The 26410-nt window shown below is 39.1% G+C and overlaps 1 protein-coding gene across 1 annotated transcript in view; it reads right to left on the bottom strand.

Moving 5' to 3' along the window:
- Positions 1 to 13459: 13459 nt before the first annotated feature.
- The window catches only part of UGCG (UDP-glucose ceramide glucosyltransferase), a 37827-nt gene continuing 24876 nt past the window's right edge, over positions 13460 to 26410 (bottom strand). Inside the window, exons 3-9 of the mRNA XM_061426488.1 lie at positions 25914 to 26016; positions 25113 to 25214; positions 23470 to 23582; positions 19936 to 20114; positions 17490 to 17576; positions 16813 to 17002; positions 13460 to 16007 (exon numbers count right to left, since the gene is read on the bottom strand). Of these exons, the coding sequence (XP_061282472.1) occupies positions 15837 to 16007; positions 16813 to 17002; positions 17490 to 17576; positions 19936 to 20114; positions 23470 to 23582; positions 25113 to 25214; positions 25914 to 26016 (945 nt within the window). The 3' untranslated portion in view covers positions 13460 to 15836. The remainder of the gene's footprint in view (positions 16008 to 16812; positions 17003 to 17489; positions 17577 to 19935; positions 20115 to 23469; positions 23583 to 25112; positions 25215 to 25913; positions 26017 to 26410) is intronic.

Here is a 26410-nt window from a genome sequence, read left to right as displayed (position 1 = left end):
GTGGAGCTAAGTTTGAAATCTATAGTTAATTTGGCCTATGTAAAGACTGGGATGAAGATGGGAAGGGACAAAAAATGATGAAGAGCTCAGAAGGTAAAGAAAGGAGACAGCTAGATTAAAGACAGAAAAGAGAGAGAGAGAGAGAGAGAGAGAGAGACTACTGCCAGTAAGAAATCCTCGGTAAAAGAACAAAGGGCTTTTCATGCCTAAGGAGCAAGTTCAGGTTATTTTTTTGTCACTGCAGCCCCTCCTTCAAGACTCAAAAACCTCATCAAAGCTTGGAACAGCTTTTACTTCCCCAATTTCTCCTTTCACGCTCCTACTGCAAGGTTTTGAGATAACTTAGAATTTTAGCTAAGGCTATTGTAATTTCTCATAAAGTAGCTCTTATCTGATTAAAAAATTCATAGTATTCAACATCATGCTAGCAATGTCCATTCAGATTATAACCAATACAAGGTTCATTAATCACCATCTTTTTTTCTTTTTCTTTTTGGTATTCTTTGTCATTTTCCATGCAGAGATTTTTGTTTGGGATTGTTTTCTTTGGAACTTTGTTAACTACTTTCCTCAGAGTACATGGGTGCAGACTTTCTAAGCCACTATGCAATTCCAAAATGCCTTCTTTTTGTCCTTATATAATAATATTTTGACTGGATATAAGATTTTCAGATCATAATCCATTATCCCCCCAATAGCCTATTGATATCATCCTTTTGTCTCTCAAGAGCCTCCAGTATTGTTGATAGTCCAACGACGTCCTCTGTCTCTCTTTTTTTTTCCCTAATAATTTGCTCTTTCCAGTTGATCAGAGTTAAATTAATCCTTAAAGTTGAGCACTGGAGTGTGTCGTTTCATTAAACACTAAACAATGTTTCATTTCATTGTTAAATCTAAACAATCAAGCCTTCTTGGAAAACAAATATTGTATATTAATGCATATATGTGCAATCTAGAAAAATGGTATTGTTGTTGTTCAGTTGCTAAGTCATGTCTGACTCTTTGTGACCCCATGGACTGTAGCATACCAGGCTTTCCTGTCCTTCATTGTCTCCCAGAGTTTGCTCAAGTTCATGTCCATTAAGTGGGTGATGCCATCCAACCATCTTATTCTCTCTTGCCCTCTTCTCCTTTTGCCTTCAGTCTTTCCCAGCATCAGGGTCTTTTTCAGTGAGCTGGCTCTTGATATAGATAATCTTATGTGCAAAGCAGAACTAGAGACACAGACATAGAGAACAAATGCATGGATATCAAGGGGGAAGAGGTGGTGGGGTGAACTGGGAGGTTGGGATTGACATATATACCGTATTGATACTATGTACAAAACACATAAATAATGAGAACATGCTGCATAGCACAGGGAACTCTACTCAGTTCCCTGTAGTAATAATGAGAACATGCTGCATAGCACAGGGAACTCTACTCAGTTCCCTGGAGTGACCTAAATGGGAAGGAAATCCACAAAAGAGGGAATATGTGTAAACACATAGCTGATTCATTTTTCTGTACAACAGAAAGTAATACAAAATTGTAAAGCAACTGCTGCTACTGCTGCTGCTAAGTCACTTCAGTCGTGTCCGACTCTGTGCGACCCCATAGATGGGAGCCCACCAGGCTCCCCTGTCCCTGGGATTCTCCTGGCAAGAACACTGGAGTGGGTTGCCATTTCCTTCTCCAAAAAAGCAACTATACTCCAATAAAAATAAATCAATAAATAAAATCAAGTTTTCCTTTAATTTTCTTCTATCTTCTCCTTCTGGAACTCTTATTAGACTACTAAGTCTCCACCTGATTGGTCCTTTATGTCTTGTATCTGTGCATTTTTCTTAGTAGTTAGTATGCTTTATTTTCTTTTGTATTGGGTTATTGGGACAACCCCCTCCCCTCCCCCCAACACCAAATACTAATTTAGTTTTCTTAAGTTATCACTCTCTTTAACATCTACATTGAAGTTCTCAATTTGGCAATCATGCTGTTTAGTTGCATAATTTCATTTTTTTATGCTCTAATTCTATCTTCTTAACAGTTCTCATTATGATTCTTCCCTCATTATGTTCTAATTGAATTTTGCTTCTGTGTCACCCATGAATTTTGCCTCTACTTGTCCCCATCTCCTGGCCATTCAGTTTGGACTCTTTCCTAAAAATGACATGTTCCCTTTGTCTGTAATCTCTCTCGCTTGATAATTTGGCAACTCAGCTGTTGGAATCTCTCAAGCAGAGTGGATTGATTGCCACTGTAACATGGGCCAGCAGTACTGGGACAGGAAGTCAGAAGTCTTCAGTTGAGTAGGTTGTGGCTTGAGGTGAGATCATTGTTCTCAGACACAAAAAGCTAGACCTGCTTTCTAGTCCTTGGTCTCAGTTCTCCCCAGAGGTGATCACAGCAGGGAAGAGGAGGTAAGGCAGACAGATCTGGATCCTTACCCCTAGATGTTAAATAAGGAACTTTTAGCTCTTTCTGATAGTTCTGGGCTTCCCTGATAGCTCCGTTGGTAAAGAAGCTGCCTGCAATGCAGGAGACCTGGGTTCGATCCCTGGGTTGGGAAAATCTTCTAGAGAAAGGAAAGGCTACCCACTTCAGTACTCTGGCCTGGAGAATTCTGTGGACTGTTTAAGTCCATAGGGTCGCAAAGAATTGGGACACGACTGAGTGGCTTTCACTTTCACTTTCTTTCTAGCTTTCTCTGGAGGCTTTCTTGGTAGCTCAGCTGATAAAGAATCTGCCTGAAATGCAGGAGACCCCAGTTCAATTCCGGGGTCAAGAAGATCCCCTGGAGAAGGGATGGGCTATCCACTTCAGAATTCTTAGGCTTCCCTGGTGGCTCAGACTGTAAAGAATCTGCCTGCAATGTGAGAGACCTAGGTTCAATCCCTGGGTTGGGAAGATTCCCCCAGGAGGAGGGCATGGCAACCCACTCCAGTGTTCTTGCCTGGAGAATCCCGTGGACAGAGAAGCCTGGTGGGCCACAGTCCATTTAGCAACTGAACAGCAACAATGGAGCTCCCATGCCCTCTCAGAGCCTGCTGTTCTCCCTAGATCTCGTGTGTTCATCAACTAGGAAGGCCTTTGAGCTCTGTCCTTTTGACTTTTTATGGAGGCTTCAATAAAAAGACATGATTGATTACATCATCATCTATTGGTAACTGATTCAACTTCCAGCCTCTCTCCCTTTCCCCAGGTCATGGCGGTGGGCCTATGAGTGACAGCTCTCTCATCACAGGTTCTCCTGACAACCAGCCCCCAATTTAGAGGTGGTCCAAAAGTCACCTCATTCATATAACAAAAGACACTTTCATGACTCTCATCCCTTAAGGAATGCTTTAGGAGCTCTGTGCCAGGGATGGGGATGAAGACTGAATATATGGTTTTCATTGTCATATTCTTATTATAAATCACAATATCATGGCCACTAAATCACAATATCATGGCCACTTCACCTAGAGATCAACAAAACGATGTCCTAAGAGTGGAGTCTCAACCCTCCTGAGCCCAAGGCCACCACCTCTGCTCCAATGTCCTTGACATCTTTAAAGTACATCCCTCGGTGATAGACCTCCACTGAAATGCTCCTCAAAATGTACTGGGAGGTGCCTGCATCAGAATCTCAGGAGAGCTTATCGAGGCTGAGCATTCTCAACTTGTGGTTGGCATTTAAAATAAGTCTTACTCATATGACAGTTTGGGAACCTTAGAAGCTATAAAGCCTTGCAGAAGAAAGCTCCTAGTTCTAGAAAGATCTCAGTTTCCCACACCCACTCCCACCCCATCCCCGCCTCAACCCCCACCACACACACTGCTCTCAGTGCCCCAAGTCCAAGAACACCTGGGAAACTGCCTTTGAATTATACAACATCAGTTGTCTTTTTAAAGAATGATAGCTGGGAACATTCCAGTCAGATAAAATTCCTTGAGTGCTGCCCATCTTGGGGTACATCTCATTTCACAGAGCATGTGCAACGCCCTACCATAAACACCAAGTTCTTTCAGCTTTGTGGCTTCATGGATTGTTCTTGCAAGAATGTAGGCCTATGTCCTGAACTCTTGTAACTGCCTGGCGTGCCTTGCAGCTCAGTCCGTTGGTGTTAACATTCTGGACAGTACTATATAGGCTTACAATAGCACTGTTTATAATAATTCTAGTTAATCTGATAGATTTTTCTCCTTGAACACCAGAATATGGACTCTGAACCATCAAGTGCTGAGGGCATATTGTATAGAGAAGATCATGCTACCCGCCTCCATTAGATTCGGAACCATTCTTTTCCTCAAGCCTTGAAGAGCTACTTTGTGGACTTGAGTAACCAAGTTTTCATTCTCACTTAGTGACCACTGCCTGGCACTGGAGATCCTTATCATAGTAACACAATGCTTTTACCGAGAATGTGGCTTTGCATATGCATTATCTCTAATTTTCAGATCCATCTGAAAAGGAAGTAACACTGGTTTCCACTGGAGGCACAGAGAGGTACACAGAGCAAGTGGTGATGCTGGCGAGTGAACCCAAGAAGGCTGGCTCCACTGTCTGCATTCCTAGCTATTGAGTGATTAGCTATAGGAATAAGAGTCATGATCAAGACTTGCTTATCTGGATTTGTTCATTAATTCCTTCAATACCATGGACTTTGTGTCAGGTCCTAACCTAGGTTCTTAGGATAAAAGCTGGGTACTACTGACTCTCTCTGCCCATGACATTTCCAATCTAAGGATGACCACAAATAGCTAAACAGGCAATTAAAATAATGAATGTTAAGTGAGGGGTGAAGTTATAAAGCTACAGACATGGGGGCACATAACCCATAGTTACATAAATCTTGGAGGAGTTGGCTTCTGAGTAGAGTCCCAGGGTCAAGGTGGGGGTTAGTTAGAGGAATTGGGGGACCCAATTAGAGGAAGCAAAACAGAATGAAGGCTCAGAGGAGGAAAGGGCACATGTCAGGGGAGCTGCAGGAAGTTTACTACCAGGAGAGTTTCTCTGAGTGGGTTAGGGCAAGTGGCAGGGGACGAGGTTGGAGGGGTTGCTGTTGTTTAGTCACTCAGTTGTATCCAACTCTTTTGTGACCCCATGAACTATGGCCCACCAGGCTCCTCTGTCCATGGGATTTCCCAGGCAAGAATACTGGAGTAGGTTGTCATTTCCTCCTCCAAGGGATCTTCCCAACCCAGGGATCAAACCCAAGTCTCCTGCATTGCAGGAGAATTACTTATCAGTGAGCCACAGGGGAAGCCCCTGGAGGGGTTGGCAGGGGATTAAATGGCCTCTGAATGAGAAAAGTTGGGCTTTAACCCAAAGGTAACATGAAGCCATTCAAGTACTATAAGGGTAAGAGGGTCAACTTTTCTGTATATTAAGAGGATACTGGTGCCACAGGAAGGGCGGCCTCACATGTCACTCACCTCTCAGATCCCAGAGGCCCAAGTTCAATCAGCACAGGGGCTGCAAAGCTCCTGGACAACAGCAAATTTGACCAGAGTTTGTAAAGAATTATGAAAATGCTATGCGCATCTCTATGGTGTAAACCACTAAAACTGACTTTTTAAAATAATGTACAAAATATGAACTGACTATTACCAATGAAATAAACTCAAAATGCACTCAAGTGCCACATTCCTGAAGTTTTATGGGTAAACTGTTTTAAGCTTTCAAGCAACAGATAATTCCTAGCTAAATAAAAATTTTTTTCTAGAGCATAGGTTTTGTTTCCCCATCACTTCATGGAAATAGATGGGGAAACAATGGAAACAGTGACAGACTATTTTCTTGGGCTCCAAAATCACTGCGGATGGTGACTGCAGCCATGAAATTAAGACGATTGCTCCTTGGAAGAAAGCTATGACCAACCTAGACAGTGTATTAAAAAGCAGAGACATTATTTTGCTGACAAAAGCCCATCTAGTCAAAGCTATGGTTTTTCCAGTTGTCATGTATGCATGTGAGAGTTGGACCATAAAGAAAGCTAAGTGTGAAGAATTGATGATTTTGAACTCTTGAGAGCCCCTTGGACTGCAAGGAGATCAAACCAATCAATCCTAAAGGAAATCAATCCTGAATATTCATTGGAAGAACTGATGTTGAAGCTGAAGCTCCAATACTTTGGCCACCTGATGTTAAAGCAGACTCATTAGAAAAGACCCTGATGCTGGGAAAGATAGAAGGCAGGAGGAGAAGGGGATGACAGAGAATGAGATGGTTGGATGGCATCACTGACTCAATGGACATGAGTTTGAGTAAACTCCAGGAGATGGTGAAGGACAGGGAAGCTTGGTGTGCTGCAGTTCAAGGGGTCACAAAGAGTCAGATACAACTGAGGGACTGAATGACTGAACAACAACAAACTGACTTTGTAGTCAGCATAACCTCACTCTATAGCCTTGATAATATTTCATAAAATGTGCGTGTATGCTCAGTCACTCAGTCGTGTCGGACTCTTTGAGATCCCATGGAGTGTAGCCCACCAGGCTCCTCTGTTCATGGGATTTCCCCAGCAAGAATACTGGGAATACAAGAACACAAGCAAGAATACATTTCCTCCTCCAGGGAATCTTCCTGATGCAGGGATCAAACCCATATCTCCTATGTCTCCTGCATTGGCAGGCAGATCCTTTGCCACTGCCACTTAGGAAGCCCATTTCATAAAATACCAGCAAATAAAGTTCAGAAATGTATTGAAAAACCAGTATGCCAAAGCTCTAAGTAAACTTTATTTCAGAAATGTGAATATATGTAGACTTTGAAAATAATGTTACTTTAGAGTCAAAAATGGTTTTCTTTTAAAAGAAGAAGAAAAATAATATTTGGGAAAAATCAAACTTTGATCTAGACACCCGTGTGGCTGACAAATGGATAAACAAAATTTAGTATAGCCATATCATGGAATAGTATTCAGCCTCCAAGAGGAATGACGTACTGATACATACCACAACACAACCTTGGAAACATTATGCTACATAAAACAAGTTAGATACAAAAGGCTACATAGTATACGATTCCATCTGTGTGAAATGTCCAGAGTCAGCAAATCTGTGGGGATAGGAAGTAAGTAGTTCAGTAGCTGCCAGGGCTCTGGCTGGAGGACGGTAGAAAAGAGGAGTGATTAGTTACACATATGCTAATCAATTATTTCCATGCCTACCCCATCTTTCCTTGGGAAATATCCTAAAGGCAAGATTTTAACAGTGTGTTCCGGTTGGCCTTGCAAATTATTTTATATTGTTTAAAAGGTTAAAAAAAAAAAAAAAGGTGTGCAATAAACAATAAGAAAGCCTTAAGACTCTCATGTAAATAAGACTAAGAAATGGAAGACAGGCTTCCCTGGTGGCTCAGTGGTAAAGAATCCACATGCTAATGCAGGAGACATGAGTTCAATCCCTGGTCTGGGAAGATCCTACATATTGTGAAGCAACTAAGCTTGTGCGCCACAAGTATTGATCCTGTGCTCTAGTGCCCAGAAGCCGCAATTACTGAAGCCCAAGTGTCCTAGAGCCTGTACCCCACAACAAGGAAAACAAGCACAACGAGAAGCCCTCACACCACAGCTGCAGGAAAGCCCGTGCAGCAACAGAGACCCAGCACAGCCCAAAAAATAGAAATGGAAGAAACTTCAGTGACTAAAAATCATACATACAAAAATACTCAACCTCAATCAGTCATTTAAAAAATCTATAAGCAATGAGAATATTGCTTATACAAAATCTACAATACTTTCATCTGTCAAATTTAAAACAATTTACAAAAAGGCAATTCTGAGTTCTAGCCACCATGCCAAGTAATGAGCAGTTACAAACCTCCTCTCTTGAAACATTGCAGCAGTATGTGTCAGAACGAAACTGGAAAGAAATTATGCATTAACATTTTATTTTTATTTTTTCTTTATTTAAAAAATTGAGATGTAATTCCCATACCATAAAGTTTGCCTTTTAAAGTGTGCCATTCAGAGGTGTTGTGTGTGTGTGTGTGTGTTTAAGTATATTCACAACGTTGTGTGACTGATCACCACTATCTAACTGCAAAATATTTCCACCACTTCAAAGAGAAACCCTGTATCTGCTGGAGTCACTCCTCTTTCCTACCATCCTCCCGCCCCTGGCAGCTACTGATCTACTTCCTGTCCCCACAGATTTGCTGACTCTGGACATTTCATACAGATGGAGTCATATACTATGTAGCCTTTTGTATCTAACTTGTTCTATGTAGCATAAAGTTTCCAAGGTTGTGTTGTGGCATGTATCAGTACTTCATTCCTTTTTGGGACTGAATACTATTCTATGGTATGGATATATTAAATTTTGTTTATCCATGTGTCAGGTGATGGACATTTGGGTTGTTGTCCACTTTTTGGTTATTATGAACAATGTTGCTATGAATATTCATGTTCAAGTTTTTTGTGGGCACATAGACTCCTTGTTTTCAATTCCCTTGGGTGTATATCGAGGAGAGCTTTTATTTACCTATGCATCCATTCTTCTATAGTAAATGTGTACTATTTTTATAATTGAAAAGCAATGTTACCTTAAAAAAACTGAAAACACAAGAACCAATAGGCTTATGGGGTGTTGGTGATACGGTCACCTCTGATTTCTTCCAATAACCACTGGCTTCTCAAATTTAAAACCAAATAAAAACAAAACAAGAAAACAGAACTAGACAATTCCAGAAGAGTGAAACAAAATTTTAGTGTTTTACTCGCATGCAGAGAAATCCTTTTGTCAAGCAGAAGGGGCGGGGCGGGGGGGGGGGCGGAGGAAACAGCAAATGCACTGCTAGCACAAGCAGGTGAAAAGATGTTAAGTGATATTTGAACTAGTATTAAGGAGTTTCTCCTCCATTACCAATGAGAACCATTTGTGAAAGTACTGGAGGGAAGGGAAGGTGAGAGAGAAATGGACACAAAAATGACTAGGAAGACACGCCAAGTTCAGGTCATTAAAATGCTGGAAATAACTCAAGGACAGAAAATTAAATGCCTGACCAAACATAACAGACAATAATGTGAGCACACAGCGCTCTGGAGAGGTGGTGGACTGAATGCAAGTTGAGGGTTAAAGGGCAGAGGATCCTAATAGAGAAAATGAAGTTGGAGGGAGAGAGAGGAACTTTCAGACCACAGAAACAGCATGAGAAAAAGGAACTACTGGCTCAATTTGAAGAACAGGGGTGGAGGTGGGGTGGTGGGAGAGAAGGTGGGATGAAGTGAAAAAAGGAAGGACTCTTGAGTGATGCTGAGGAACATGGGGTCAGAAAGAGAAGCCTAAGTCAGTGAGAGGTTAAGCTCTAGGTTAATATAGAAACAGAGCAGAGAGTAAAACAAGGAGAAAAATAAAAAGCAAAATAAGAGCAAAATTAAAAGGTGCAGACTAGGGGCAGATGGGCAGAGCTGGGAAGTCAAAAATGTTTGTTGAATGCTGATCATGGTATAGACAGCATCTGTACTGCCTCAAATTAAGTGAACCGTCTCAAATAGTCACCGGGCTGGAAGATTGGAAGGGATGCTTCATTGCCTGTGTAAGGAATTCAAGTCAGAATTCTTTTTAGCCTAGGATTACTGGGACCTTGGATGAAAAATGCATCACTGTTGCAATTTCCAAGTATCTGTAGTCAAAACTTTCATTAATTCCTGGCACGCTCCTTAAGTCCTAATAATCTGATTTTGGTTCTTTCCACTCTATTGAATGTGAGGAGCAGCCAGCCACTCATTTTTGGGGGGGTTTTGGCCCTGCTGTGCAGCTTGAGGAACCTGAGTTCCCCAACCCAACCAGAGATTGAGCCCGGTCCCACAACAATGAAAGCAGAGTTCTAAACACTGGACAGCTAGAGAATTCCCAGAGCAGCCATTCTTAAAACTTTGTTACTCTCAGGGTCAGGAGCCATTTCTAGCTCTATCAGGACACCTCTCCCTTATCTCTTTCCCTGAAGGAAATACAATGTAAAACAAGACAGACCATCCATAAAGAAGTTAAGTTCTCACATTGTTGTTCAGTTGCTAAGTCGTGCCTGACTCTTTGCGACCCCGTGGACTGCAGCACGCCAGGCTCCTCTATCCTTCACTATCTCCCCGAGTTTGCTCAAACTCATGTCCACTGAGTTGGTGATGCCATCCAACCATTTCATCCTGTCACCCTCTTCTCCTCCTGCCTTCAATCTTTCCCAGCATCAGGGGTAATGAGTTGACTCTTCACATCAGGTGGCCAATGAACTGGAGCTTCAGCTTCAGTGTCAGTCCTTCCAGTGAATATTCAGGGTTGATTTCCTTTAGGACGGACTGGTTTGATCTCCTTGCTGTTCTCACATGCTGACACTGCAGGAAGTATGTCTGCTCCTGAACTCACCAGCCTTCATTCCTTTTTGTCCATGACCCCACTATTTTCTTCTTGAAATCTAAGGCACCTGTGATATTCCTTGCACTACTTTTCTTCTTTGAAAGGAGAGAGGAACTAGCCATCACTGTATGTGTATATATATATACACACATACATATATATATACATATACATACATATATATATACATATATATCTATCTATATATATATGGAGAAGGCAATGGCACCCCACTCCACTACTCTTGCCTGGAAAATCCCATGGATGGAGGAGCCTGGTAGGCTGCAGTCCATGGGGTCGCTAAGAGTCAGACATGACTGAGCGGCTTCACTTTCACTTTTCACTTTCATGCATTGGAGAAGGAAATGGCAACCCACTCTAGTGTTCTTGCCTGGAGAATCCCAGGGATGGGGGAGCTTGGTGGGCTGCCGTCTATGGGGTCGCACAGAGTCGGACACGACTGAAGCGACTTAGCAGCATATATACATATATATATATATATATATATATATAAAATTACCTCCCCATTTCACATGGTTAACAAACATAGATTCAGAAAGGTAACTGCCTCAAACTCCATAGCTACCAAAAGGCTGTCTGCCACATTGGCAACCTCTTTTCCTGGGTGCTTTCCTCCCACTGAATGTCTAAATAGGCGACCAGGATCCTGGCCTTAGTTCTTGTCCGTTGACACTGTCTTTGGTTATTGCTTTCAGTGGTTCTCAGCTATCATCTCTATGGAAATGACCCCAAGTCTCCACTTCCAAACTCACTCCTTGCCATGCTTTGCAACCCCCTGGAATGTAGCCTGCCAGGCTCCTCTGTCCATGCAAATTTTCCCAGTAAGAATACTGGAGTGGGTTGCCATTTCCTACTCTAGGAGAGCTTCCCGACCCAGGATCGACCCCGTGTCCCTTGCCCTGTCAGGCAGATTCTTTACCACTGGGCCACCTGGGAAGCCTCCGCGCTCCACAGCAGCCCATCAATGGTCTGCGGAATTCTCTAACCTCCTGCCTGTGTTCCTTCCACTGGCCTGGTATTGGTCAGGTGTTGGAAGATGACACAAGTCCCAGGGTTGATGTCAAGGGTAAGGAAAACAGCAAAAACAAGGTCAAAATGGGAGCTGTGGAGGCAGCAGGGGAGGGCATTAACAGATACCTTCAGTCCTGGTATAAGAAATGATATCCTTATATTGTTTCATTACAAGTCCATGGTGTTAGCACAGATGTCTTCATGACTAATAGACCAAACAACAAAGCCCATGGAGCCACCCAGAGTCTCTGCCAACCTTTCCCGGGACAGGGCAGGGTTGTGCAAAGTGTTTAGCACATTCTGGTTCTTAGGCAACTAGCTGCTTAAGAAACAAAGTTATATACAGGCTTCCCAGCTGGCACTAGTGGCAAAGAACCCACCTACCAATGCAGTAGACATAAGAGACATGGGTTCCATCCCTGGGTCAGGAAGATCCCCTGGAGGAGAGCATGGCAACGCATGGGATGCCTGGAGAAACCCATGGACAGAGGAGCCTGGCGGGCTACAGTTCATAGGGTCACAAAGAGTTGGACACGACTGAAGCAATTTAGCACACAGTTACATATTTTTATTTGTTTAAAAAAAATGTGGAGCTAGTGATTCTAAGCTATCTCACAGAGGTTCGTATTTTTAAGACAAATTACTCAAATGCATTCCCTGCAGTTCTGCACAGATAATTGCCCACCATTTTGTAATGTTGGTCTCCCTTCCACCAAAAGAAGTTTAGTCATGAACTATAACTTGAAAAGAATAAATAATCCAAACATTATACCCTAATAAACATGAGAGGGAAATGTCTAAACTATTTTCATGTACACGAACATAGTTCTGTAGTAATCTCTTCTATCAAATGATACATGTAAAGCATTTAAACTAGCTTTATAATTATATTGTTGTTTGGCAGGTTTGAGTTTAGTTCTCTAGAACAACTTAAGAGTTGCAATATGGATGGTTATTGAAGTTAACAGATTTTTTTTTTTTTAATTTAAGGTTTATACAATGAGTTTTAAAGCTTTGTAGGCAGAACTTTAAACAACAGGATCTACTAAAGGGACCTGAAAGACGTAGGTGGGGCCACTCCCAGTTCTGCCAACAACTGTATATCTAACCCCCTGTGATCATAGCTTTCACAGTGGACGTCTCAGCTTTTTACTCTAAAATAAGGGCAAGGGCTCTTCAAAGTTTGCCTAGCTATAAAAACTCTAAGACCTACATACAAATTTTGTTGATCATTTCTGAAACATTAGAATTAGAAGTCTACTTTACAGACCAAGAGGAATGAGCTTGTTGACTGGGTCAAGGTGTTAGGTGTGGGGCCTCTGGCAGGTCACAGCCAAACCCCTTCTACAGTCTTTCTCCCTTGGGATTGGCTCTCCAGATAAAAGCATTCTTCTCTGAGGGCTGGTGGTAAAACAGGCCCAGGGATGCCTCCAAGCTCGGGAGGAGCCTGGTTATGGATAGTGTGCGGGGTGGCACGTAGTCTATTTCTCTCTGAGGTCTCCAGCAGCAAAGCCACTCCATTCATTTGCCTGGATCTACCTCTCCTAGCCATTGGGTGGTAAGATCTCAAAGGCTGAGATCAGGTTGTAAGTGCAGGTGAGAAGAGACTCAAGGACCACCGAGTATTTTCTAAATGTTTTAATGGGCCATGAATTCTCAAATCTGCCTGCACAGAGCAAAGAGCAGTGCTCAGGCTTCACCCAGAATAATTAAACCAGACTTCAGAGGCAGGGCCCAGGCATCTGTAGTCTTTAAAAAAGATTCTTTAGGTGATTTTAACATTAGGCCAATATAGAAACCCCGACTGCCTGATAGCTCAGTTGGTAAAGAATCCACCTGCAACGTAGGAGATCCCCGTTCAATTCCTGGGTCGGAAAGATCCCCTGGAGAAGGGAAAGGCTACCCACTCTGGTATTCTGGCCTGGAGATTTCCATGGACTGTACAGTCCATGGGGTCACAAAGAGTTGGACACTACTGAGCAACTTTCACTCTCTCTTATCTCATCTGTAGCACAGGTAAATTTTCTTTGAAAAATTCTGCTGTGAATGGTAGAACATGTTATTTATAAAAATATAAAAGACACGAGACAAAAATACATTATTGCTAATGTTTTGATTGTATTCAAATTTTTTATTTTTTGAAAAACTTAAGACAGTGATTTTAAATAATAAACATGGTATATTATAGACACTTTTTTTTAAGACAGTTCATTAAATTTGGACTCCTACAGTTCTGCTGTGATGCTTTCTTCAACATGTATATAATTTCTTATCATTTTATCATCACTTCAAACTTGCTAATAAACAAACAATCGCTCTGTCTGCTTAAGTGAAACTTCATTGGAAGGAAATACTCCACTATCACATAAAAAACACATATACAGAACAGTCATTTTTTCAATATTTACAAACACAAGAAGTTTGTCCAGCCATTTTGGTTTTGCTGTTACACTGCCCATACTGAGATCAGCGAAAAACTAAGGAATAAGCAAGATTTCATTTCAGCAGTGCAAAAGATGGCATCAACCAAACTTCATTAAACAAAACCAACAAATCACAAACATGGTCAGCAAAATTCAGCTTGTATGACAACGACTTAAATAAACAGAGTGGGTCACAACTAGACTGGTTTGCACTGTGCAACTTCCCTCAGGGAACAATACTACCCCCCCATTTCACATAGATAGGAATATGCATCAAAGCCTTTGTTCATGAAGAAAATGCCCTTCAAACAAATTCATCATAAGGCAAAAAAAAGAATGAAGCAGTTTGGCCCAGAGAAAGCTTGCATATAATGTGTACGCACAGTATATACAGGTTTATCGATACACTGCAGTTTAAACCATGTATATACTCATGACACAATTAAAGGAAACTGGCTCAGTGAAGTGAAAAAGTATTCATATAAATATGTAGTTATTGCTAATAAGTGACACATTCTGCTCTGACATGGAAACTGCAGGAAAAAAAGAGTTTGAAGCTGCCATATTGCCAGTGTCAGCCCCGTAGCAGGCATTCATACGGACAACATGCCATCCATTCCTGAAGAAAAAGCAAAAAAATTCCACTACAATAAAAAAAAGAGAGAAAGGCTTATGCACTGTCCCTTACATTTTCACCTTTTTTTTAAAAAAAAAACAAAAACAAGTCCAGTTCACCACAAGTTAAGCACAACCTGACAAGCGAGTTTAGTGGCATGAAGGGGAGAGAACAGTGAAACAGAGCATGCATTTACAACCGGAATTGTTCTAGTCTATTTGTCATACAAACTGGAATACAAAAATCCAATTTAAATAAGACTAGACTAACAGGAATAAAAAAAAAAAAAAAAAACACACACAGTAGACTTAGTTTGATACTGATTAATTTTAAGAGTAAAACTCATTCTGTCCCCTCTTAATACTCTACTGCAATTTATTTCTTGATGGCTAGAATATTTACTTAAAAAAGATATTAAATACCTGTATCATGAAATTACATTCTTTTTAACAATAAGACAGACTGTGTAAGAAAATAGCTCATGTGTGAAATGTGTCTGAAATGCATTTTTCCTCACAACTATCAAAACATCCACTCACACTAAAACAAACCCCCCTCCCCCCATCCCCGACACAAAGTTAAGGAAAGACGGGGCGGGTCAGGTGAGGAGCAGGGAAGGAAAGATTCACCAGCACAGTGATTAACAATGGTTCAAGACAGAACCAACAAGAGTTGGTCAAAAAGATGCCTTCGAGACATGGCTACAATTAAAAACCAAACTCAACCACTTTTGGTTCATTGCGGTGAGACCGAAAAAATATTTCTCACAGATTCAATATAAATACTAGACTCCAGCTCTCTTGTTATTATTACTTTTAAAGTTTTTTTCCGTTTGTTTTTGCAAGGCCTAGCTATTGTATTACAATTTATATTTGCTCTGCAACGACTACAAGAGGTAGGCATGAAGCATGAAAAAGTTTCTCAGTTAGTACCTCGTTGTGGGCGCTTCACTGCGTAATACCTTTCACTTTAGACATGAAGAGGGATTACCCCTTTTCGTCTCTTCTAAGTACCCCAACAAAGCTGCTGCCATCTCACACATGTTCTAAAAGAGTGTACTCACCAGGAAGAAACTTTCTCTACTGAAGGATACTGTCATAGTGTTTGTTGCAGAACATTCATTTATATATAGATTTATTTATATACTTTTAAAAAATAAATGACAACAACAAAAACCAAACCCAGGTTCCTAGAACCAATTCTCTTGATTCTCTACTTCCACAAAATAAAATATAACCGTTTGGCCAAGACTACAGATGTGTTTTTTTTTTTTTCTTCCTTTTTTTTTCTTTTCACAGATGCAAGCGCCATGCAAAAATAAATTAAAGAACAGATACCAAAACATACATGTGATAAAACTACTGAAGGTAGATTTTTTAAAAGTATTTATATAAAGATAATTTATAATACTTCTCTTTTTTCCTTTATGTACAGTCACAAAGCTGTAGTTATACATCTAGAATTTCCTCAGCTGTGCCTCCACAGCGCAGTCTGTAGCGACCAGTTCTCCAGCTTATCGTTGGGTCCCATAATGCCGACAAAAAAATGTATATTGTCATGGATTCACGGATGAACCAGGCTACTGCATAATCAAGCTTTGAAAAACACAGTGTTCCGCCCTGGGAAGTAGAAACGTAAATAATTCACTGCTTGATTACAGACTCAGCTAACAAGTGAGGTACTTCCATTTAACTCTATTGAATACATCACATAAAATCAAGTTTGGGGCTTCCCTGGTTGGCTCAGTGGTAAAGACTCTGCCTGCCAGTGCAGGAGACGTGGGTTCGATTCCTTATTCCGGGGGGATCCCACATGCTGTGGAGTGATTAAGCCCGGGTGCCACAGCTACTGAGCCTGTGCTCTAGAGCCCGGGAACCGCAACTGCTGAAGCCTGTATACCCTGAAACCCGTGTTCCACAACAAGAGACGGTACTGCAATGAGAAACCCACGCACCACAATTATAGAGCAGCCCCTGCTTGCCACAACTACAGAAAACCCCACGCAGCAAGACCCAGCACAGCCAAATATAAAATAAATAAATAAAAACTATCTAAAAAACACCAATTTGTTTCTTTAGATAATGTAACAGTCGTGTTATATTGGTTAAGAAAAATGTTCATTAGGAATAGAAGCAGTATTAAAATAAACTGCTATCCTAACATATTTTAAGTTTGAAGACTTGTCAATTTGCTTTAACATCATTTTTTTTGGAGTCTTAATAAAAGTGACTGTATAACCAGCTGAAAGTTGAAAATCAAGTTCCATTTTGTGTCCACATTCCACTAAGGAAACTAATGCTTAATTTGATTTTCATCTTCACTGGGGGGCTAAAAATGGCTCAGACATATTTTCAACTTTTTCTAAATCAAAACTATTTTAGTTCCACCAAATGACCTCCAACCTTTGCACACCTATCCACATACCTGGACACCCCTGAGTTGAATGTAGTCAAATATAAACCATGCCAGGCAATGACACATGAAAAATACCATAATATCCCATCTGAATACATGGTGGGCTGCCCATCCAATAATTAAACTGGCAACAAAGCATTCTGAAATTGGCTCGCAAATTATTGTAGCAGGAAGCATGTTAATTCGCAATTTGGTCCACCTTGGGAAAAAAAAAAAGGATTTTCTTTAAACAACAGCCTGATTACAAGACTAATCAATTTTTCTCAAAATGATCAACATTATATCCCATTAAAGGCCTTTTACATAAGCTTTAAAGAGTATTTAATGAATCTCTTTTCTATTTTTATTTAGTGTTTCAAAGAAAAATGTCTATAAATTTATTTGCATGGCCTATATTCTGATGAGTAAAGATCATAAAATTCCAGGGGTAAAAAAGTTAGAAAATAGAGGTCAGCATAAAAAACCCCAAAGTCTCAACATCTGTTTTTTGAAAGCTTACAATGAAAAGAAAATATACTGAGACATTAACTTTATTTTAATGAAGAAGTTAACTTCTCTTTTCTGGAAGAAAACAAAATCTGACTTTTTTTTTTTTTTTTAAACCAAGTTAAGACCATGTAAAAATATACTCCCCATTCCCTTTTTCTTTTAATAAAGTATAAAAAGAAGAAACCCAGCTGACTTACCTGATCATTCTGGATTGAAATTGAGAAATTGAATATGAGCCAGAGTTTTGCATTGCAACTTGAGTGGACATTGCAAACCTCCAACCTCTGAAAATTAAGACAGTTATAAAATGAGCTATGATCATGAACATATACGTGCAAGGATGACAGGTTATGTATTTATTCATTACTGTAAAGAGTAAGCAGCTTTATTTACAGTAGCCAAGATATGGAAGCAACCTGTCAATCAACAGATGAATGGATAAAGAAGATGTAGTCCATACATACAATGGAATATTGCTTAGCCATGAAAAAGAATGAAATCCTGTCATTTACAACAATGTGGATGGACATAGAGGGAATTATGCTTAGTGAAATAAGTAAGACATCAAAAGATAAATATTCTGTTACCACTTATATGTGGAATTTAAAACATAAATGAGGGACTAAACCAAAAAGAGACTCACAGAGTTAGAGAACTACTAGTTACCAGTGGGGAGAGGGAAGGAGGGAGGGGCAAGATAGAGGAAAAGGATGAAGATATACAGACTACTACGTATAAAATAAATAGGCAACAAGGGTATATTGTATAGAACAGGGAAATACAGTCATAATTTTGCTATAACTTTAAATGGAGTATAATATATAAAAATACTGAATCACTATGTTGTACATCTAAAACTTTATAATACTGTAAATCAGCTTTTCTTTTCTTTTTTTCTTTTAAAGTGAGCAACTGCGAGTGTTTAGGGTGAGCCTCGTCCCAGGATAGCACCCTACATAGGGTGTATCATACTTAAGCACATTTCAGTCATTACAGAAGCCCATGACAGTATCACCTAAGAACTAGAAGGAATTACAACCCCTCAGTTCACAGTTTGATAAACTTAAAATACAGACATTCTGAAAGTACTAAATGGAGTGGGGCCTGTATTTAACAGTCTCTGAACACTATTAACCAAAAAAAGGGGGATATGTATGTGAATATTCAAGAAGAAATATGAACCAAGAGTGGCATTTCATATCTCATGAGAAACAATATGTAACCACGGACCATACTAACACCACCAGAAGATAAGGTCGAAAACATACTTCAACTTTTAAGATCACACCTTCAGTAAATTATCACACAAGGAAACAACCCCCTTAAAAAAAGCAAATGAGGGTCATTTTGTGATAGAAAAGTGTGATTAAGCCAATCGTGAATCATTAGGTAGCGTCTTAGCAAAGTATCAAATAATCTACTGAGAAATTTCAAAATTTGAAATCTCATTCTTTAAATTTTCACCTATTGGCTTTATGACTGCACTGATACTTTTGATTCTTCTAAAACACATAAACATTTACATTCATAATAATGAAAATTTACAGTTACAGAGAAGCTTCAATTTAACCACTTCACATCACATAAATTTTTTAAGAGTTTAAATGTATTTATTTTTTAAATTGAAGTACAGTTAATTTACAATTGTAGTTTTCAAGTGTACAGCAAAGTGATTCAGTATTTGCTGGGTTGGTTTTCCCATAAAATCTTACTATACATATTGTGCTATACAGTAGGTCTTTGTTTACTTGTTTTATAAATGATGGTGGTGGTTTAGTCACCAGGTCTTGTTCGATTCATGTGGCTCCATGGACTGTAGCCCACCAGTGTTCTCTGTCCATGGGATTTCCCAGGGAAGAATATTGGAATGGGTTGCCATTTCCTTCTCCAGTGGATCTTTCCTACCAGGGATCATATCTGCATTGCAGGCAGATTCTTTACCACTGAGCCACCAGGAAGTCCCTTATTTTATATACAGTAGTGTATATATGTTAACCCCAAACTCCTAATTTATCTCCTCCTCCTGTCCTCCACTATTCCCTTTGGTAAACATTAAGTTTGTTTTCTATGTCTGTGAGTTTGATATTTGTCTTTCTCTGTCTGACTTACTTCACTCAATATAACCTTTAGGTCCGTCCATGTTGCTGCAAAAGACAGTATTTCATTCTTTTTTATGACTGAGTAATATTCCATTATATATTCAGATCACATCTTCATCCATTCATCTGTCGATAGGCATGTGAGTTGCTTCCATGTCTTGACTATTGCAAATACTGCTGCTATGAACACTGGGGTGAATCTATTTCAGGTTAAGACTTTTCTTCAGAAATATGCCCAGGAGTGAGACTGCAGGATCACATAATAACTCTAATTTTAGTTTTTTAAGTAAATTCCATACTGTTTTGAAACCAGATTAATTTGAAGAATGTAGAGAAATTAGAACATTTATTTGCTTCATTAGTGTGTACCTGAATAATTAGTAGGAATTATATTACATTAGTAGGAATACAAAGTATTAAACTATTTTGTACTTACTAGCAGAAAATAAAATAGCGCTTAATCCATGGGTTTAACAAACAGAAAAAGCCAACAGAAGTTTGGAAATAAAAAATACAACAACCTAATTTAATTTAGTTTTCTTACCGGTCAGCTATTGCTTTGGCCATAAAGTAATCTTCAGCAATATACTGAGCAAAAGCTATAAGCCCTCCTGCTTGATCTAACACATCCTTTCTCATTAAACAAGACATTCCTGTCACACATTTGAAACCAGTGACATTGGCAGAGATATAGGACCTTGGATGAGAGGTTCCAAAATACACCTGCCAAGACAAAACCAAAAATATACGTGTACAATTAGAAGTTTATGTTAGAAGTATGATGTTTATAAATTCCTTTTCCTAATGAACTTAAGAATGATTGGGTGGACAGTCTATTATTCTTACATAAACTACCTGAATAAACAGTGGTACAAAATAATGTTTACATATAGCAAGCAGTCAGTAATTTCTAATTTGATTGACTACTCTTGTTATTATCACTTTTACAAAGAAGTAGTATGTACTTCTTGGAGGGAAAAGTATACTTTATTCTTAAATAAATACTGTCTTTCCTAAAACTCCAAGATTTAAAGATTTATTGAAGTCAAACAATTTGGATTTAAATAAGAGAGGTGAAAATATCACTTACTGATACACGATATTAATGTTTAATGTGTCCTCTTTTCATACTGTTCACATAAATATACACACATCTATATACATAGGTACATGTACATCTGTGTATGTGTATATGTATGCATGTGGCAATACACACCCAACACTCACAGGTCCATCAACCAAAAGAACAATCCTATTTCTTAATTCCTCTTCCTGTATATTTTTGTAGTTAGCTGTTTCCTGCCCAAGTCACTAAGCTCAAATTCCCCATTTTCAGTGTATTTTTCATAAACAGCGTGGACACTAATAGTCTGTCTCCCATTTTACTGCGCCTTTGATAATGTGCTTTGGAGTCATCACAAATGCAAACTGCTAAACTAATGGTAGAATAAAATGGTCATCCAAACTTACCCAACTTACCAGATATAAAACCTATTTATTATTTATATCTTAAATATGTTGCCTTTTCTACTTAGTCACCTCTGTATCCTAGGGTGATTAGTTCTAGAAGTCCTGGACCAAAAATCCACCAATACTTTTTGTGTATTATCTACACCTGTCAGATTACTTACCATACCTAATACAATGTAAATGCTATGTAAATAGTTGCTGGCTCAAGGCAAATTCACATTTTGCTTTTGTAACTTTTTTTTCAAATACTTTGAGGCTATAATTGGTTGAAGCCACAGATGTAGAACTCACAGATGTGAAGGGCAATAGCACCTTGAAATGGAGAGAAGTGATCTTTCTTAATGGCCGAAATCACATACATGACATGCTGCTACTGCTGCAAGTCACTTCAGTCGTGTCCGACTCTGTGCGACCCCATAGACGGCAGCCCACCAGGCTCCTCTGTCCCTGGGATTCTCCAGGCAAGAACACTGGAGTGGGTTGCGATTTCCTTCTCCAATGCATGAAAGTGAAAAGTGAAAGTGATGTCGCTCAGTCGGGTCCGACTCTTAGCGACCCCATGGAACGCAGCCTACCAGGCTCCTCTGTCCATGGGATTTTCCAGGCAAGAGTACTGGAGTGGGGTGCCACTGCCTTCTCTGATACATGGCACAGAATAAGCTAATAATCACAGATGATTAAGAATTCGATTCTTCCTACCTAACCTATGCCCAGACTGGAATGAAGCCCTAATATTTGTGGGATAGAACTGAACCAAACTTCTAAAACTAAAAGCACCTATCTTAATTCCTTAAGCAGTTACTAAGTGAGGTTTTAGGAATGAGGTGGGACCGGGCACTGTGATGAAGGCTCCCATGATTTCTTTACAGACTGGAATAATTCCTCGGGCCTACCTCCATTCACTTTAAGTAATGGTGACTTTTAGGGATTAAACCTAAACTCAGGGAGCGAGTATATCTGGAGATATCTATTATTGACATAAATATAAAGTTGGATATTTCCAAAACAAAAATATAACACAGAGCATAAGAATAAAAAGGATCTAATTTTAAAGTAACTACCTAGAGTTTCTTTACCCAACAAAAATTGTGGTATCTGGGCTTACCAAGTGGCTCAGTGGTAAGCTCTGTTTGCAGTGCAGGAGATGCAGGAGACTCGGTTGGATCCCTGGGTCAGGAAGATCCCTGGGAGGAGGGCGTGGTAAGTAACCCATTCCAGTATTCTTGCCGGGAAAATCCCATGGACAGAGGAGCCTAGCAGGCTATAGTCCACGGAGTCACAAAAGAATGGGACAGAATGGAAGCAACTGAGTGTGCATACATGTATGATTCACACTGCCAAAGGCTGAATGTGAGTTTCTACACTGTACCCTTTACCCTCAGATGACTGCAATTCAAAAGAATATAAGTACAGATATGCTTCAAGTTGGTATATTTGGAGCTTGAAACTGTATACCCTTCTGTTATAACATTAAGACAAGTCTTTTCTCCTAATGTTTAACAGTACAGGAATGGTGAAGTATAGGATACACTTATATAACAAACTATGATCAAGCCAATAAAAATTACTTTTATAAAATAATATTAATGATATGGGGAACAGTTTATGAAGTAACTAAAATAAGATACAAATTATTTTTCGTATAATCTCAACTTTGCTTTTTAGAAAGTACACAGAGAAAAAAGTCTTAATGCTAAAATAAACTAATTTTTAAAAATAGAAACTTCCTCTAACTGGTCGGGTTCTGGGAGTGGTTTGCGTTTTGATTTATTCTGCTCATTATACTTCCTCCTAACTTACAGTTTCCTACACGTAAGTCTGTACATTGTTAAAAGGTGTGGAGTAAAAATGGAAAACATGAGTTGTTCAGATAATTTTTAGAAATCTGTTGTAGAAGGAAATCAAGTGGATTTTACAATGATTCATATGAGCAATTTTCCTTTTTTTGTATATATTGAAATACTTCATGATACTTAAGATGCATTCTTTGCAGACCGGATCTTTGAAAGAACTATATAACACATACTTTTATGTAAGTCAGTAATCTGTTACTGAACTCAAGAATTGAAAGTAAGGACCACAAGGAAAAAGAATATACTGTGCTAAGCTGGTAATAAGACCACGAGGTGTTTCCTGGGCACATCTGCTCCTGCCAGAGCACAGGAAGTTCAGCCGGGAGGGATTCCAGGGCCCCGAGCATTTCTTCACTAATGAAAACAGCTACTCTCAACTTGAGGCTGCTAGTACTCAGCAGGTTGTGTGTGTGCTAAGTCACTTCCGTCGTGTCCAACTCGCTGCAACCCTATAGACTGTAACCCGCCAGGCTCCTCTGTTCATGGGATTCCCCAAGCAAGAATACTGGAGCGGGTGGCCATGCCCTTCTCCAGGGGATCTTTCCAACCCAGGGATTGAACCTGCATCTCTTACGGCTCCTGCACTGGCAGGCGGGTTCTTTACCACCAGCGCCACCTGAGGCGCTCACTCAGCAGGTTAAAGCAGACAATACAGTTAACTTCAGGCACCTCAGCCCAGCTCTCAGCATAGCCTCAAGCTTCTGGGAGATTAGGGATCTGATAACAAGCGTATTATCTATAAGCATTGTACTTACCTGTTCTAACGTAGCAGCAAAGCCCTGTCTGTCTGCTACATATGGCAGCCCGTGAACCAGCCCTACTTTTTCCGTCATTTGGTTAACCATGTCCGTGAGTGTGTCTGGAATCACTATGATGCAAAAGAAAAGGTACAGAGGGAGAGGGGAAAAATTTTTCTTTTAGTAAAATGCCCATGAATGTAATATATTCTGTGTGTTACTAAATTCTTAATAAATGTTTTCTTTGAATATAGGTCTAATAAAATGAATCTCAATCACTTTTCCGAGTAGAATAGAAAATTTCAAAAAGGGTAATATATGGTAGGGAATTTATTCTGGACCTTTGCAGGCTGTTAAATGCCTAATATGTACCAGAGGTGGGATGTATCTTGGAAATGTTAGCAGTCCCTGTTTCTGAACCTCCAGACTGGAGTAAGGGACAATGTGTCCTAGTGGAAAAGGGACAGGAGCAAAAGTCCAAGGACCTAGTGTTCATCCTGGCTCCTGCAACGCACTCATAGGAAACGAGCCTCCTCTTTCTGAGAGCAGGACATGTTCTTTCTCTTAAAACTGCTAATTAGAACTGAATGAGAATATACCTGATGGAGGTTCGTACACTGAAAACATAACAAATATATGACAGTAAACAATTTAAGACAGCAAATGTGAAAAATGAACCTAATCTCTGACCAAGAACTGTTAGTCCTGTAATGATCTAATTAAGTCGAAGTGCCACATTTACTACTAATTTTCAAATTTTAAGCTGATAAAATTAAAATCATTGTCCTATTTTTAAAGAGCAAAAATCTCATATGATTTTACATGACTTTATTTTTATTTCCTTCAAGTGTTTAAGAACTCAATTTACTGTATAAAAGTGCATTTGGGCCTTATTTATACATGTCGTCTGGGAAGTGCTTCTCAACTGCTGCCCTGCAGGTGACAGGGGGTGTGTCCAGGGACAGTTCTGATCGTCACAACCAACAGAGATGTGCTCCTGGCAGGGGCCAGGGATGCTGCTAAACATCTGCAGGATGGTCCTGACTACAGAGAAGTACCCAGCCCCGAGGTGCTGAGGTTGAGAAAACTGAGGTATTAGAATATAATGGAATCATACAGTACACTGAAATTATAAGTATAAATGTTTTAAAAATGCAAAAATACAAATTATAATTTCAATATATAAAAGGTGTCCTGCAAAAATCTGCTAAGTAAAAAGCCATGAATGTGTTCTAAAAATGCATGTAATTTCAGTAAAATATGTATCAATTAACTTCTGTCCCTTTGCATGAGATAGTATATTGCACATGCCACAAACAGATTAAAGTAAAAGATAAATATCACTTGAATAAGGGAAACTTAGACCTATGAGAAAGCTCATTACACCACAGTTGTGGCATAATGTACCACAACTGTTTTTTTTTTTAATGGTTGGAATTTTCTCTTCAAAATGAAAGCGTTTGCGTATGTGTAACATTCTAGTTTAGCATAAAAAAACTTCAAAATTTTAGTAAGTATAACGACATACTACCATGAAATAATGATAAAATAACTTACTTTATTAGGTAAACAAATATGATTGATAAATGTATTTTCAGGTTGCTCTTGGAATTTTATTACTGAATGAATAATTTTATAAAATAAGTAAGAAAAAACCTTACCTCTTATTCCACTATCACAAATCCATATAAGATCATACTTTGCAACTTCATATCCTGGCATTAAATTATTAATCTTAGGATTAATGCCAACCTTTTTGCCACCTAAAATTTTAAAAGTATAGCAGTGAACAATTCATGCCATATTGAAAATATTTTCTATTATACATATACTTAGTATAGCGAAGTGAAAAGTACTTGCATATTTAATAATTAAAACAAATATACTTTAACATCATGCTTATTATTCATAATAACATATTTAGAAAAAAGTTATTCATCCTTAAAAAGAAAAATACATCATTTATCTTTGAAAATTCATTAGTTTCAGTTTTCTAATTAAGAGCTTGTATTAATGGTAAACATTAATAAACATTTAATAGCAAGTATATCTCTAACGAGTGTTTAGAATAAGTCTGTAGGTTTTGGGGAAAATATTCTTTTTGCAATATTACAAAAATGAATTCTACCACTCAATCTCAATTATAATCAATGAGATATAGAAAAAGCCATAGATTGAAATTATTAAAGAAAAAAATAACTGATTCTCATGTGTGGCTGACGAGTAAAACATAATCTGGAATAATTTTGTTAATCCCTGATATGAAAAACAAAATCTGTATTTATAACTTGTCTTCTCTAAAGGATAGAAACACCTTTCACTATATCTAACAAATATGCATAAAGCAAACATGTTAATAACTTCAATGGTGCCTAGGACCCTAATCTATAGTTTAATGCAAAGAAGATTACTGATACTTAATATATTAAAGCAAAAAGGTTATTGTAAAATTTGTTACTTACCTATAAACAATCTTGCATCAACATTTGGATATTTCCCAAGAAGCTTCTTACACACATCAATGGCTGGATCATCATGGTCTTGGACACAGAGGAGTACTTCATACTAGTCAAAGAACATATTTTATGTAAATTAACCTCTTACAAAGATAATCACTTATTATTAGCATTTACTGGTGGATCAAAAAGCATTAAGAAAAGCAATTGTACACACAAAGTTTAGAAGTTAAGAGAGTATTCATAATGGATGCAAACACTTAAGGGATTATCAAGTGTTGCTTTAACTGAGAGCAACTTCTCCAGAAGGGCCTGTTTGCCAGCCAAAGAGAGAATGAGGAGATTGGCAGGGCCCACAGCTGAAGCATGGCTGCATTCCCAGCTTCTACATGCCTTCATCACTGAAAATTTACCAAATGCTCACAGGGTGGCCAGCAGTGCAAAAGCAACACAGAAAGCCAGAGAAATGAACACACCCTTTGTTGTCTAGAAGCCTTGTCTCT

The sequence above is a fragment of the Bos javanicus genome, chromosome 8 (genome assembly GCF_032452875.1).
Source record: "Bos javanicus breed banteng chromosome 8, ARS-OSU_banteng_1.0, whole genome shotgun sequence".
Taxonomy (NCBI): domain Eukaryota; kingdom Metazoa; phylum Chordata; class Mammalia; order Artiodactyla; family Bovidae; genus Bos; species Bos javanicus.
Note: the sequence above shows the minus strand (reverse complement) of the source record. Positions and strands in the feature narration are given on the sequence as shown.